The following is a 17,319-nucleotide window of genomic DNA, read 5'->3' as shown; positions in this document are numbered from 1 at the left end:
CGAAACCAAATATTACCTTGAAATTATCAAATTTATAAGATCTGTTAGAAGTGTGAGATTTTTATGTCAGGATTTTAGATGAGTTTAAATCGAGTTTTGGGTAATAATTATTCTAACGGATAATTTTAAAAATCCTAATACAATACAGCGTACATCCGTAAACTCAATTGGTGATTTGTACGGCTGGAGGGTGTGGTATAAAGCCCCTAGGGGCTTTATCACGCCACCTCAGAGCCACGTCACGGCCACGTCACACAGGAGGCCTTAAAGCTCCTTCCTTTAACTTGGAGGGTGTGGTTTAACTACCCACTTTACACTATAGCGCCCCCATTTTGACCAAACACCCCTCGATCAAATCAAAAAAACCATCGTTAACGTGCTGGCGAGACATGGATGGCGCCCCCCTTTAACTCGTGCGGTGTGGATGGTGGCGCCCCGGGGGCGCTATCGACGATGATGTGGCGGGGTGGTGCCATGCCACACCCACTAGCCTAACAAATACCTTATGAATATATCACCATGTATGAGACACAATTTTATAATCAAATATATGAGATACAAAACCCGTTTTTCTATTATCATTCACAGACAAACTTTTTAATCCTTCTCCAAGTAAAATAACTAATCACAATGAAAAGTGAAAAGCATGTGTTGTGTGGCGTGAGATTCATTATAGAACATTAAACTATTGTGAAAACAAAATTAAATCGTTTAGTATTCTTCTATCTAGGATGGTTTCTTTATAAGATTTAGTGTATAAAGTTTGATATTGAGGTTGTCCAAAATGGAATAAAGAACAAAGTTCATTAAAAGTTTGATATTGATGTTTTATATTAAATTGAGGTTGTCTAACGAGATTGATGTATTATATATTGTCTACATTATTGAATTTAGATGCTAACTATAAATTACATTTTTATATGCACATTTATAAAGTTACTACAACTTAACTTGAAACTTGAGGACTTTAATGGTGCAACAAGAATGAAGTAGAAACATAGCCTATGATGAAAGAAAGTTTTTAGCATGGCCATACGGTGAAATGTACAGGAACTAGGGTGGGGGGGGGGGTGGGGGGGGGAGCAATTGACGAGTTTCAGGTTGAATTGTTCAACCCAAGCACGACCCATATATTAATTCATTTCGTGTTGTGTCATGCTCGAGTCAACTTGTTTAATGTTCATTTACGAGTATAAGTAATACCTAGCGAGTTGGTAGAGTTTAAGCAACCAACTCAAATCAAATCTTTTATTTTTGTAATTGATGTTCTAATTTGTTTTTCGATTCTGACTCTATTTCCGAACTAACAAACTTCGGTTTATATATTTATCACGAGATTAGAGAAAACGAATGGAAATATTGGAGAACGGTATGAGGAGAGCCGAGGGCGTTCATGGTTTTCTTCACCCGAACGGGCACTTATGTAAATGTGGATTATTTGTTTTGAGACCTTGCTATGTTGATTGATATACAGCTAAGTTACTATATTTAGAATTATATCATTTTTTTGTTGTATTAATCTAAGGAAGAAAAAATATGAATCATCTAACAATGATTGAAGTGACCCAAATGACAATAATAACACAACATTCACTGTCTTCTTTTCCAGAACCGTTGAGTTGTATCTCCTGCAATTAAAAGTAATTTTGAATGAGAAAAGGGTCGCCCATAGCCAACACAACCAGTAACTTTCTAAAAATCACAAAAAAAAAAATAATAATCCTTTTCTAGATGTGTTATAATACTATAAACGTATTGTTGGAAATCAGTCCCAAAACTGAACACACAATATTGAATTAAACTTGTAGACTTTCTGTTATATGAACCGGAGAAAATACAAAGCCCTAACATCTATTTATACTAATTAATAAACTAAAGATTGAATTTCAAGGATTGTCCTTTATCTTTATACCCATTTTCAGACGCTGTCCTTTATGTTCAAAATTGACGAGTTTTGTCGTTTATGTTTTCATATCATACACGTTTTGTCCTTTAGGCCTAACCCAGTTAGTTTTTTCAGTTAAATTTCGTCATGTGCTTTGCACATGAGGACATTTTTGTCAATTCAAAGGTTGCATAAGCTTTGAGCTGTAAATCTACCGTTGAACTTACCTTTGAATTGACCAAAATACCCTCATGTGCAAAGCATATGACCAAATTTATCTGAATATACTCCTTACCTTTTCCGACCACCACGTTCTCTTAAAGACAGAGAAAGCATTTCACCTCCGCCAACGTTGTAATAAGCAAGCGATATATTGTCTTTTAAAAAACCCGTCTTCCCACTCAGTTTCTGTTTGTTTGCAGGGCAGCTGAATCTCTCCAGCAATCTTCTCTTTCAAACTGCCTACACTCTCAGACAACGATTCCACACTAATCTCCAGTACTTGCCCTTTCAGATTACCTTCACCGACATTCGGCACCGACACACTAATACGAACAGGTCCCTGTCAAAAGTCAAAACCAACATAACTCCAATTAGCACACTGTCACTAAAAAATGGGTTATACGCAAATCTTAAAGTAAATAGAAATATGATCGCTAAAAACAAACATACCGGATTTTGAGCCATGAACTGATCCTCGGGGACTAGCAAAGAATCATCAAGCTTTTGCCTCTTTGGTTCAGGTTCGTCAGGTGGTGGAGGAGCAGCTTGCTCTGGAGGTGGTGGCGGCAGCATTCCTTGAGGCATAGGTGGTGGAGGAACAATAGGTGTAAACTGAGATCCAGGTGGTGGCGGCACCGGAATGCTAAGCGGATTGGCAGTCATAGACTGACCCATTGGTAGTGGTGGCCGATTCATCATGTAAGGTGGTTGCTGACCGTAATTAATCTGCATTGGCTGCGGCGGGGGATGCAGGGTAGTTACCGTCGTATTTATCGTGGACATAGGTGGCGGAGTGACAGTCGGGTATTGAGAATTAGGCGACACACGGGGAAGATTCAAAGCAAGCCCAGGTGGTGGAGGTAGAGGGCGAAGTGAGGGAACACCATGTCTAGGCGGCAGTGCTGCAGGACCAGGAAGATTCCGGCCACCAGTAACCCCATCAATTTGATCTTCTGCTGCGTTATGTGACAGGACCTGAGTAGTCGTGCGGCCAATACTCCCTGTGTGCCCATCCCAAATCATCTGCTTAATCTGCTGCTGCTGCTCATCGTTTATCTTTTCGATCTCCACCTTGACTGCATTAGAAACCTCTTCTTCTGTGGTCCCGAAAATATCAGGACGTGTCCGAGCAAGCCCGACAATATTTCTCGAAATTTCATCATCTAGGGCAAGTGTAGTCTCCCTAATCTTGGCAAACATTCTCTCCTTTTGCTCTTTATACTTAGGGTCAATAAGAGAAATACGCATGTGTTCCGACATCTCGTTGACTGGAATCAATTCACCAGTAATCGGTGAAACAACAGTATTTGCCAGGTTTCTCTCTGCTGCTGCAGCTGCTGCTAGCCTTTCCTCAGGCCTCTTATAGTTCTTCACGATCCTCATCCATGGCTCGTTTTCTTCCTTAATTGTATCGACACCATTATACTCTTCAAATGCTGCAGCCTTCATACCTTCGTTAACAAGCTGCACCTCTTCTTCATCCATTTCCATTTCCATTTCCACTTCCTTCACAGGTTCAACAATCTCTTCATCTACAGCTGCCGAAATCTTGCTCCTCATTACAACTTCTTCTAATGTCATTAAAGGCGGTAAATAACGATCTTCGTCATCTGCAAAATCTATGCTCTCCACAACAACAAAATCATGCCAATCGATTGTTAACATTATCAGTCTTTCATGTTCTATCTCATCCTCCGCCTTTTGTCTCGCCTGCTCTTGGGATTGTTCCCACTCAAGACGGTGTAAGCACCGTTCAATCACAGTGGTGATGTCGGTCACACTTTCTTTCAGCTTATCGTTCAACCCTTTAGGCGGCATTAACACTTTCGAGTAGGCATCTGCTAGCGATGTAAACAACGTAAACATACTGTGGTTGGGCTTCAAAAATTGAAATTGTGAATTGTTGTTCTCTCTACTAGTTAACCCAGTCAAAAAAGATTTTCCATTTCGTGCCACATATTGTGCAGTGAGCGTAATAATATCCAACTCCTCTTCCGTAATACCATCAGGGAGCCGAATTGTGTACTGCTCAGGTTCTGGGGGGTCCAGAACTTCCTTAACGGGTCGAAACTTAGCTGACGGGTCAGTTTTATCGGATGCATCATTGCTATCTGCAGGAGCAGCAGAGGGAGTTGACTGGGGTTCTGGTGCATCCAATGATTGCTGCCCTGGGGCTAGAGCTTGAGCACGAAACTCAGCCAGTCGGTGCTGGTAATACGCATGATAAGGATCTGAACCATTCAGAAAATTAAATTTGGGATTTCCAGCATTCCTAACAATGATTCTATTCTCAAACTCGGGTCCGGTTTTTACCACAAAGCTTGCGGTTTTGTCGACAATGGTTCTGATGTCAGGGGGAGGATGTATAATCCCAATTGTTCGGGTGTGTGTGGCAACTGATTCAGGGGTGGAATTTTCCATACTCCGGGAGTTACCCTGCAAAGAAAAAGTTACATATCAGATCTGCTAACACATTTGAGTAAAAACCAAAAACCATATTAAACATTTACAAGAGAAGACACAGAAACTAACACAATATACTGGTCTGATTTGCCCCTCAGACTATTGAACTGTTTTTTTATGAGAAAATGACTATAATTTTTAAAAGATACTGATTTGGACCAAATAACACATCATACAACAATAATCAACCCGAGAATAAAATAACGTGTAACTTGAGTTCATGACAAAACGAGAATTCGTTCAGGCATTTTATCGAACATCTGGTACCCTCATGTATGAAGGTAATATGCCAAGAAACTGGTATCCGATTAGTTAAATAGTTAAATGCTAACAAACTTGATTCGATTGTTAGGGCTTGAATAATACAGAAACAATCTCCGTTCAAAAGTTTAAATCAGGAGGGTATAAAAAAATTGATTAGGTTATTAATTTTCTAACAAAATTGGAAGTAAAAACAATATGTTAACGTGTGCATGGATGCGTATCAAACTTAAAGGCAATGTCCTAAGTTATGAAGATTAATGGAGAACTGAAATAAAAAAAATTGTGAAGATAATGTATGTTATCAATGGATAAGATTGACAGGATTATGCAACCCTGGATCTGTTATTAGGGATCAAATTAAGAACGAAAACAGAAACTTACGATCGACGGTGGCGTTAGAGCGGCTGACGGTGGCTTTAGATCACCGACGGTTGTTTTATCGCCACAAGAGAGACTTGGAGGTGACGGAATGGCTGAGGGGAACTTTGGTATTATATAGCTAGCGGGTGGTTACTAGGTGGGCTGGGCTTATGGTGGCCATATAAGTACGTACATACATGGGTTATTAAAAAACATGTCCCACATCGGAACTAAAGGGGAAAAGTAGTCGGTTTATTAAGATTGTTATGTGCTGCACCGTTGTGTTCGTAAGAAGGAGAGATGGTTGGCATCTCCCCTGACAGGGACGGGAACAGCTTTCGAGCTTACCTGTTACTACACATCCGGTTAAGGCTATCCACTTCGGTGGATCTATAACCCAAATTTTTTTTTTGCACTTTATGCCCAACAACTGGTTAAATTGTCTGAAAGAAATTGAAGCGTGTGTATACAGAGATGATGTGTGGGTTGATTCTTCTGATAGAAACGCAATCACTCGCCTGTAAATCTTGGTTCCTCGGTTTATGATGTGATACCATCCCGTTATGCGTATGTGTTGCGGTTTATGAAGTCTAGTTATTATAAGTTGAAATTCCACATAAATCAAATCGATATGCAACAGGAGTGGAAGCCAATATCATACGCATACATATCCCGTGTTGTCAAATCATACGCATATATATATATATCTCATGATGTGATACCATCCCGTTATGCGTATGTGTTGCGGTTTCTAAGGTCTAGTTATTATAAGTTGAAATTCCACAGAAATCAACTGCGAAATCAAATCGACATGCAACAGGAGTGGAAGCCAATATCATACGCATATATATCCCGTGTTGCCAAATGGGCTTAATGATTTTCAATCACCCAGATATACAATTTGTATATATTAGTTAGTTTTAATAATAAGGGTTAGTAGAGTTAAGTTCATGTACAAACAGCCATGTCGTACAAAACATACGAAATGTATTAAAAGCAACAAAAAAAAACGCGGTGGCATTTTCGAGTGGAAGCCAATATCATACGCATATATATCCCGTGTTGTCAAATCATACGCATATATATATATCGTGTTACCAAATGGGCTTAATGATTTTCAATCACCCAGATATACAATTTGTATATATTAGTTAGTTTTAATAATAAGGGTTAGTAGAGTTAAGTTCACGTACAAACAGCCATGTCGTACAAAACATACGAAAGGTATTAAAAGCAAAAAAAAAAAAAAAAAAAAAAAAACGCGGTGGCATTTTCTTAATTATCTGCTCATAAGGTAATTATAAAAAAATACTTTACAAACGATCTTGTAGGGTAATTTTGATCTTGTAGGGTAATTTTGTAAAATGTTCTTATAGGGTAATTTGGAAATTTGCAGAGGAATTTTGATACACTTGTAGAGTAACTATGGTACTCTACAAAATTACCTTACAAGATCAAAATTATCGTACAAGATTAAAATTACCATACAAGATAGAGTAATTATGATGCTCTACAAAATTACTCTACAAGATCAAAATTACCCTACAAAAACATTTTATAAAATTACCCTACAAGATCAAAATTACTCTACAAGATCATTTGTAGGGTAATTTCGATAATTACTCTACGAGTAAATAATTACGAAAATGTCACCGTGTTTTTTTTACCTTTTCACCCTATTCGTACGTTTTGTCTAGGCTAGTATAACTATGATAAGGGTATTTGTATTTGATATTTTGTCTAGGCTAGTATAAGTACAAATAACTAAAGAAACGCGTGTTATGCTTTAAGAATCAACCGCATGTTATGATTTCAAAGACGCATATTATGTTTTAGAAACACATGTTATTTATGATTTCAAGGACCCATATTATGTTTTAGAAACGCATGTTATGCTTTAAGAAACACGTTATGATTTCAAAGACAAATATTGTGTTTTCAGAAACGCATGTTATTACACTTTATCTGATTTGCCTAATTTATCCTTCCCTCTGGAAATATGGGATTCCACACAGTGCAATTTGGTTGCTGCGTTCCCTCTCACAATAAAACCTATTTTTACTTTAAACTTTCTCTTAATAATAATACTCCTAAAAAAACTCTTAAAAACTCAAAAAACTTCTTCTACATGTAATACAAATGGAATATATTTTATGAAAGATCTTTTCTTTGCGCACAATTGTGCCAAAACCATTTCCCATCATTCATTGTGTCGAAATCATTTTAAAAAATAGTTATATACCGTGTTTGTTTCAAAAGTTCTAGTATAACTATGCATACATCGTAGCAACTCACACTTGCACAATAGCATTTAGGGGATGTGTAGTGGGCGGCATGGCATGGGGCGGTATGCCTCTTCGCGCCGGCATAGCGCCGGCACACCGCCACGGAGGGCGCGATCGATCGAAAAATTGTAGGAGGCGCGATGGTGATGGCGCCGTTATTCTTGTTCCTTTCCAACATTCCACCAATCAGAAACAAGCAATTTTTTTTATATTAATTAATAAAGTTGAAAATTATTAAATAGGTAATGATGGGTAGGGGCTTTATGACTACGGGCTCTAGTGATATAACGCCCCATAAAGCCCCCGTGTGACGTGGCACGACACGTGTCGCATAACGCCCCACAAGGGGCTTTATGACTACGGATGGCCTTATAAGCGTATATCGAAGTCCAAAAAAAGTTCTAAAGGGCAAGGTCATAGAAAATCACCTATTTGACATTATTAGGCATAAGCCTACAGTTTCACAATGAATCGAGCCTAAAACATAATGATCACCTTATGTTTAATAGTCCTTAGCACGATAAATCTGTATATTTACCGTCAGAGGTTCCAAATATTGCAACAGGTATAAACTATTTGTAATTGGTTTTCGGTTAGTTAACCCTAGGTTAAAAATAGGCAAGTTTCTAGATGTTGAAGCGTTAAACCTCATTAGGAAAAATCATGTCATGAGACTATATACCTTATCAATACAGTGATGTTAAGTGACAAGCGTCCAGGACACACAAGTTAGTAAGCTAGATAGACGACAATAAAGTGGCGTATATCATGGCTTTTGTTCATGATTTTCTCCAAAAAAAAAAAAAAAAAAACACACACACACACACAACGAGAACATAGCAGGTCAGAAATAGACAATATGAGTAGCATAATCAAAACCAATAACACAACACCATTAATTGTCTATATGATCCTCCATACTTGACCAAACAGATTCAATACAAGACAGAAATGAGAGAGATAGCATTTCAACTCTATATAATACTCCTCCATACCTACCTCTTCCTACCACCACGCTCTCTTAAAGACAGAGAGAGCATCTCACCTCCAGCAACGTTGTAATAAGCAAGCGATAGATTGTCTTTGAAAAAACCTGCCTTTCCGCTCAGTTTCTGTTTGTTTGCAGGCAGCTGTATCTCTCCGGCAATCTTCTCTTTCAAACTGCTTACACTCTCAGACAACGACTCCACGGTAATTTCCAGTATTTGCCCTTTCAGATTTCCTTCATCGACATTCGGCACCGACACACTAATACGAACAGGTCCCTGTCACAGAACACACAACTCTTTAAGTACATTGACAGTTGACACTACATGGAGGATTATTAAACAATCTTTAAGTAAGAGTAAAATGCCATTTTTGTCCCTAAGGTTTGGCCAGTTTTGCGACTTTCGTTGAAAGGTTTGTTTTTCCGCATCTGGATCCAAAAGGTTTGAAATCTTGCCATTTTCATCTGGCTTGATAACACTATTCATTTTTCTCCGTTAAGTCAAGGGTATTTCTGTATTTTTTGATAACTTAAAGGGCATTTCGGTCTTTTTCACTTTATGTACAAGCATTTAGCATAACATACAAGTATTCAAAAGACCGAATTGCCCTTTAAGTTATCAAAAAAGACGAAAACACCCCTGACTTAACGGAGAAAAAGGATGCAGTTAACGAGCTGAATGAAGATGGCAAGATTTCAAACCTTCTGGATCCAAATGCGAAAAAACCAACCATTGGATGAAAGTCGCGAAACTGGCCAAACCTCAGGGACGAGATGGCATTTTACTCTATAAGTAATTAGAAATTAGAAATATGACTTTTAGAATAAAAACAATACATACTGGATGTTGAGCCAAGAACTGATCCTCAGGGACAAGCAAAGAATCATCAAGCCTTTGCCTCTTTGGTTCAGGCTCTTCAGGAAGCGGAGGAGGGGCTTCCTCTGGAGGTGGTGGTGGCGGCATTCCTTGCGGCATAGGTGGTGGAGGGACCATAGGCATGCCATGCTGGGGCATGAAAGGGCGGGGTGCAAGAGGTGTAAACTGAGATCCAGGTGGCGGCGGCACCGGAATACTAGGCGGATTACCACTCATAGGCTGACCCATTGGTAGTGGCGGCCGATTCATCATGTAAGGTTGTTGCTGACCGTAATTCATCTGCATTGGCTGTGGTGGGGGACGTAGTGGACTAACCATCATGTTAACCCCGGGCCGAGGTGGCGGATTTACAGTCGAGTATTGAGCATTAGGCGGCACACGCGGGAGATTCAAAGCAAGCCCAGGCGGTGGAGGTAGCGGGCGAAGCGACGGAATACCAGGTCTAGGCGGCGGTGCTGCCGGACCGGGAAGATTACGGCCGTCAATAACCCCATCGATTTGATCTTCACCTGCATTTTGTGACATAGCTTGAGTAGCAGTACGGCCGATACTCCCAGTGTGCCCATCCCAAATCACCTGCTTCGGCAGCTGCTGCTCGTCGTTTTTCTTTTCGATCTCCGCCTTAACCGCATTAGAAACTTCTTCCTCTGTGGTCCCGAAAATATCGGGACGTGTCCGAGCAAGCCCGACAATATTTCTGGAAATTTCATCATCTTGCGCAAGTGTCGTCTCCCTAATCTTGGCAAACATTCTCTCCTTTTGTTCCTTATACTTCGGGTCAATAAGAGAGATACGCATGTGTTCCGACATCTCATTGACCGGAATCAATTCACCGGTAATTGGGGAAACAACAGTGTTAAGTGGGTTTCTCTCTGCAGCTGCAGCCGCTGCTGCAAGCCTTTCTTCAGGCCTCTTATAGTTCTTCACGATCCTCATACGTGGCTCGTTTTCTTCCTTGATTGTTTCGACTTCATTATTCTCTTCGAGCGTTGCAGCCTTCATACCTTCCTGCACAAGCTGCACCTCTTCTTCATCCATTTCCATTTCGACTTCCTTCCCGGGCTCCACAACCTCTTCCTCTACAGCCGCCGACATCTTGCTCCTCCGTATAACTTCTTCTAACGTCATCGGAGGCGGTAGATCATCGTCTTCATCATCTGCAAAGTCTATGGTCTCCACAACGACAAAATCATGCCAATCGATCATAGACATTAACAGCCTTTCCTGTTCAATCTCATCCTCCGCCTTTTGTCTCGCCTGCTCTTGTGACCGTTCCCACTCGAGCCGGTGTAAAGACCGTTCAAGTACAGTGGTCATGTCGGTCACACTTTTTTTCAGCTTATCGGTCAACCCTTTAGGCGGCATTAGAACTTTCGAGTAGGCATCTGCTAGCGATGTAAACAACATAAACATACTGTGTGTGGGCTTCAAAAAATGAAACTGAGGATTGTTGTTCTCTCTACTAGTTAATCCAGTCAAAAACGATTTTCCATTTCGCGCCACAAATTGTGCGGTGAGCTTGATTATATCCAGCTCTTCACCTGTAATACCCTCAGGGAGCCGAATTGTGTACTGCTCAGCCTCTGGGGGGTCAAGAACTTTCTTTACGGGCCTAAACTTCGCTGACGGGTCGGTTTTCTCGGTTGCGTCATTGCCATCTGCAGGAGCGGCAGAAGGGGCTGGTTCAGTATCCGGTGCATCGGACGGCTGAGATGATTGCTGGCCCGGGGCTTGATTTTGAGCGCGAAACTCAGCCAGTCGATGCTGGTAATACGCATGATAAGGATCTGAACCATTCAAAAAATTAAACTTGGGATTTCCTGCATTGCTAGCAATGATTCTTTTTTCAAACTCGGGTCCGTTTTTCGCCACAAAGCTGGCGGTTTTGTCGACGATGGTTCTGATATCGGGGGGAGGATGTATAATCCCGATTGTTCGGGTGTGCGTGGCAATTGATGCAGGTGGATTTGACTTATTTGGATCATCATCACCGTCCTGCATATGCACGTCTTTTGAATCATTTTCTACTTGAGATGGAGGTAGAGGACCTAGATCACCATCTGCGGGTGGTGCTGGTAGAGGCAATATCGGCAATGAGCCCAACATTTTGTGGAAAAAAATGTGTCAAAATCCAAAATAGTGAAACTACAAAATTTAGTTCCAATACCAGTTTAGCATAATCCGGAGGTTACCCTGCAAAAAAAAAAAAAAAAAAAATATTAAGCTTTGCTAACACTTGTCAAGTTACCAGTAAAAATCATATGGAGATATTTACAAGAAAACACAAAGTAACAAAGCATATTGTTATTAGAGTAAAATGCCCGAATAGTCCCTGTAGTTTGTCAAGATAACATATATAGTCCCCAACTTTTGGAAATTACACTCATGCTCCCTATGGTTTTACACTTTGTTACTCGGATAGTCCCTAACATGGATGAAGGTTAAATTTTCCAGTTAAGTCCAAGTAAAATGACAAAAATACCCTTACCATCAATAAATAATAACTAAAAGAAATATAAATTATAAACACCTCCTATTAAATAAAAAAAACAAAACAAAACAAAACTAAACAAATGAATAACAAAACCTAATTTAAATACCCACCCCTCACCTCCTGCTTCATACCACCTGCACCACCACCACCGTATCACCACCCACATCCACCATAACCACCACCTGCAACCACTTTTACTTAATCTATCCATCAAAACCCTAAAGCTAATGATCCTCTTTCACTCATCTTCACCCTTTTTCTCAAGCCACAATCAACAACCAACCAGCCTTCCATATTTTTCACATCTCAAACTCATCGGAGCTCCACCACCAGCGGGAACCGCCACTAACCCGCACACCACAAATCCGTCAATTCTCCTCACACATCAACCGTCCTCTCACCCCACACTTCTCCTGAATCCATTTCTAAACCTTGACCCTAACCCTAACCCTAACCAAACCCTAACAAAATTAATCGCTGTCATCACAGGCAAAACAGTAATTGTAACAGATAAAGATACGGTATATATGCATATAGCTGGAAGATTGAAGATGTTACAGTTATAATTTTTTTATACAGGTGCTTCGAAAGACTAGAATTGGAAAAGATGTTGGTGAGTGAAAATTGTTTTATATAACCCTTTTTTATCTTTTTCTTGGCCACTCTTGTTGTGGTCATTATTAGCAGCTGATCTCATTCTCAAGGGGATTTGTATGTGAAATTGGGGAAATTTGAGAAGACAAAAATATTTGTGAAATTGCATAAATAAGGCTTGGATTTTGTTTGATTTTTATAATTTGAGAAAAAGATGAATGGTGGTGACATGGGGTTGCAGGTGGTGATTATGGTGGAGGTGGGTGGTGGTGCAGATGGTATGAAGCAAGATGTGAGGGGTGGGTAATTTAAATTAGTTTTTGTTATTCATTTATTTAGTTTTGATTTGCTTTTTATTTAATTAATAGGAGATGTGTTTATAATTTATATTTCTTTAATTTATTATTTATTGATGGTAAGGGTATTTTTGTCATTTTACTTAGACTTAACTGGAAAATTTAACCTCCATCCATGTTAGGGACTATCCGAGTAACAAAGTGTAAAACCATAGGGAGCATGAGTGTAATTTCCAAAAGTTGGGGACTATATATGTTATTTTGACAAACCACAGGGACTATTCGGGCATTTTACTCTTGCTATTAAGTATATCATGGAAACAAATTCATAATCATCTAGAGAAAAATTTTGGCATAAATGGTTTATTTTCCCCATAGAATACTAAGACTGTCGAACTTTTATAAAAACAGAATATGACAAAAGTTGTTTAGCAACAGAATCAAAGCATATAAGAACCAAGTATGTTGATATGTTTAGTGTTTACCAGCATAGAGTCAATGTCATAAGCTTAGCACTTCATGAATGATGAATATAGAAATATAGAATACCTAGCAGACTATAGAAGAAATAATCAATGTTCTAAACTGGGCAAACGACCGTGGGCAAGATTTATAAACTAAACAAATGATAGGTAGAAATTCACCGATGTTTAAAGTATAAAAGATCAAGAGATTGGTGTGTGTTATATCAATACTGATTCAGAGTCTCAGACAAACTAGCAGATATAACAAAAATCAACCTGAGAACATAATAATTATCCGTAATTTGAGCTAGCGCCAAAACAAGATTTCATTCAGGCATTTTATCAAACATCTATTGTGAATAACATCAGAATATGATATGCCAAAAAATTGGTATTTCATCTGGCAAATGCAAACAAACATATTTTGATTTTAGGGCTTGGATAATATAAAAACAAAATATTATTAGGTTAAAGGCATTGCCCTAAATCAGATAAACAAAACCCGTGAGGAAAAAAACTCAAAAAACGGAGAAGAATAAAGAAACAGCCCATTGAATGAATATGCTATTGTTGGAGCTTGGAGAAACCCTAATTTGAACACTCGATCAAATTGAATAACGTGAATCAATATAAGTGGTGAAATGAGGGATTAAACAAAGAAACAATACGTTAATGGTGGAATAAGCAAATTGTGAACATATGTAACCTAGGAATGGGTACGTTGGCAGATTAAACAACAGATAGATCTGTTTCTTAGGTATAATAAACCATCAATAAAGCGCATGTAAAAGAGATCGAAGAGAAACTTACCTCGACGGTCGACGGTGGCGTAAGAGGCTCCGCGGGGTGGTGTGGCTGAAGCCTGAACGGTGGTGGATAGAACCGACGGTGGTGTTTTATCGGAGGGGAACTGAAGAAGATTAACCAGGGCAAACCGACTCTGGGTATTGTATAGCAAGTGGGCTAGCGTTGGGCTGGGCTTCTGTGGGCTGTTTTAGAACTATATGTATGATAGTTGTAGGACCGTGTGAACACACGGGTAGGTTTAATAACGATCAAAATCAAACAATAAAAACAGATTATAATATATCATTTAAATTGTTTGCATTTAGGTACATATCTTTATAAAACAATGTTAAAGACAGGATGTGTTAGGACATAAAAATTTCATTACTATCTTACGAAAAAATTATTAGTTCAGGATATAAAAATAAGCTAAGTAATTGATAATATGTTGTCTAAATTAATAGGAAATTAATAGTAATCAATAGGAAATTAATAGTAATTGATAATATGACTGGTTTTCTTTAATTTGGTTATCTAGTAATAAATAGAAAATTAATCAAATATTATAATAAATCATGGGATCCAATAGTACTAATGTAATGTAATGTAACAAACATTCACTCGACCCTTGTTTCGCACTTTCACCTCTGCAATTCTAATAAACTAGGGGTTTTACTTTTACCACGCGCGATTCGTGGCGGGTTCAAACTTTAAACATAGATAAAAAAAAACAATCACGAATGGACATTTTACGTAAAGGTAAAAAAACCATGTCATGATGGTATATTCGAATGCCACAAAAAGTTATTGGTTCAGTCTGTGATGGTATCGACGCTCGTTATAACCATAAAAAAGAATACATGCGATAGGTTCGAAACGTGAATAAAATAACCTACTTACAACGGTACATACGAAAGTTAGAAAGACTTTACCTTGAGAAAATTAGATGTATGATAAACTTATTAAAAATTAGATGTGTAAATGAAAATTCTATTATAATGGCATTTTGGTAATTAAGCCTAAAAGTAAAGACTTTTTGTCTACTGTAACTAATGATGTAAATTAATATATAGTATAATATAATCGCATTGATGAACACACCTGTCTAGAGAGAGGTGCATAAACTAACATGTTACAATAACCGAAACATGTAACTAATCAGAATTGTAACGAGTTACGAACTAATAAACCAGGAATTGATGTTGGGGGATTAGGTCCAATTGACAAAACCTTTGAAGTAAAAGTGGAGCAATCCTTGAAGGTGGAGAGTTAGAGTCTTGGGAGAATCATTGCCTTTAAAAAATATAAACCCAAAACTAGTTTAGGTTAGAAATCTATTAGGAACCGGTTAAAGCAAAATTAGTTTTTTATAACAGCTTAATACATAAACAGTACCCATAGACAATGATGATTATATATCATAAAAAATGTATTTGCAATTTTCTATGTTTTTTTGGAACGAAACTATGTTTTGTTATTTGTAAATTTTTAAAAGTAAATAAAAAAAGAACTTTATTGAGTTTATGAGAGTAAGGGGCGTTCAAGGGTACAATCTTAGCCCTTACCAATCCTGCATTGTCATGTCAATTATATACTCAAGGTACCCTAGAAGTACAAAACACTGGTGGCGCCTACCCACAAGTACCTTAGAACCATAGACCCCACTCTTTTACTCCATCCACCAAGCACACAACTTTAAACACCCCAACCCTCAAACCTTTAGGGTATACGGTGTGGTGCGGCAAAGGGAAGTGGCAAACTGGTTTGCCGCGCGGCAACACCGCCGCCAACCCCTTTGCCGCGTCGGTTTGGTTGTCGCTCGGTGACGTATTGCCGATCGGGAAAATAAGAGAGAGAGGGTAGTGAGAGAGAGAGAGGGGGTATTGTGGGTGGGGTCCATTCCTATCTCAACCAATCACAACTTTTTCTTTTTTTTAAAAAAAAATAGTTTACCACTTTACCAAGTGTTTAAACCATTGCCAACACTTTTCACCAAAGTTTAAACACTTTTGACTGATTGACATGGCGCGCTCTAATTGGTCGGTTTTTTGGTTTGCCACTTCAAAGTGTTTAACCACTCCTTACACCCTTACACTACCCTTGAGCTAGTAGGTAAACCCGTGACCGGAACCCGCATGGCCTAACCTTGGGGGTGGCGGCGGTGTTACCGTGCGGGTAAAGTACCCGCATCCCTACCCGTGGAGTGCCCCGGCCACCCTTAGTATTTAACTGATTTTTTTTTTAATTTTCTATAAAAATGGTTATATAGGTTAATAACCCAATCGGTTGTATATGTTAGGTATTTAGGACCCTTGAACCGGTTTTAACCAAGTCAATCAATAATCGGATCGGTGCATCAATGATCTTCTTTGTTTTGTTGTGGAATCAAGTTTGAGCTTGAAAAATAACTCACGACACCAACTTGATTTTTAGAAGTAGAGCTTGAAACAACGTCTATCACCATCATTTGTCATGTAAACCGGCCCATTTTTATCACCATCCATATATATTGGATATGCTAGGTTCAATTCTTTTAGGACCATGGAACTTTGCTCAAGACTGCCAGCATGCAAGAGTTTTACGCTTTTGAGATATAGATGTTTTTCTAGTCATCGGTATAAATGTTTGTGTGTATCGGATATGCCAAATTACACACACTTAGTTGGAATAACATATCAATTATTTTGTATACAAAGAATCAAAAGATTGTTTGCTTTTGTAACCAAACGAATCATAAATTTTTCAAAATGTCAGATCTTTATTAACAAGTTAAGGTTTTGAAATTGTCTCACATATGTTGTCTAAAGAAAATAAATTATATAAATTTTCCAGGGACGTCATTTTCCCAATTTTCAACATCATTATTATACCCGTCAAAGTGTAAGAATGGTTGATTTCATATACGTCAAATTATGGTTGTCTACATCAACCGATTGGAAAATGGTTGTGCAATATTTCCTAAGTCAAAGGCAAATTGACACGATATTCATCTTACCTTTACGTTTACTTGTCTCTTTGAATCACAAAAGGTTAGTAAAACATAATGTTCGCCGCCTATATTCATCATAAACACTTTTATACATGTTGTACGTAAAATGATATACATAAACAAATATTTAGAGAATAATCTGGATCCATAAGAATATGTGCATCAAGATATTGGCCTATAAATAACTTTCGATGAAATAAATGTTGTCTAAAAAATTGCGAATGAAATGAAATATTTTTAAATGTATAGTTGTATTACTAGGCAATTACTCATTTGGCAGCAGTGTTTTTTTAAACTGCTGCCAAAGAAGATTTGCCCAGCAATTCATCTAGTACGACATGTCATCCATCCA

General features: G+C 38.5%; 1 protein-coding gene and 1 non-coding gene across 2 annotated transcripts; one reads left to right on the top strand and one right to left on the bottom strand.

Moving 5' to 3' along the window:
- Nucleotides 1-2,180: 2,180 nt before the first annotated feature.
- Nucleotides 2,181-14,165, bottom strand: LOC110923717. Its single transcript, XM_035986142.1, has 6 exons — nt 14,003-14,165; nt 9,309-11,537; nt 8,476-8,744; nt 5,216-5,333; nt 2,558-4,543; nt 2,181-2,447 (listed from the first exon to the last, which is right to left on the bottom strand). The coding sequence occupies exons 2-6, from the start codon at nt 11,448-11,450 to the stop codon at nt 2,223-2,225; spliced, it is 4,740 nt and encodes a 1,579-aa protein (XP_035842035.1). The 5' UTR covers nt 11,451-11,537; nt 14,003-14,165; the 3' UTR covers nt 2,181-2,222.
- LOC118489621 lies at nt 5,476-5,602 on the top strand. Its single transcript, XR_004887638.1, has one exon. It is a non-coding gene; the product is annotated as a U6atac minor spliceosomal RNA (small nuclear RNA).
- Nucleotides 14,166-17,319: the final 3,154 nt, after the last annotated feature.

The sequence above is a fragment of the Helianthus annuus genome, chromosome 17 (assembly GCF_002127325.2).
Source record: "Helianthus annuus cultivar XRQ/B chromosome 17, HanXRQr2.0-SUNRISE, whole genome shotgun sequence".
Lineage (NCBI taxonomy): Eukaryota > Viridiplantae > Streptophyta > Magnoliopsida > Asterales > Asteraceae > Helianthus > Helianthus annuus.
This window is presented reverse-complemented; position numbering and strand designations above follow the sequence as displayed.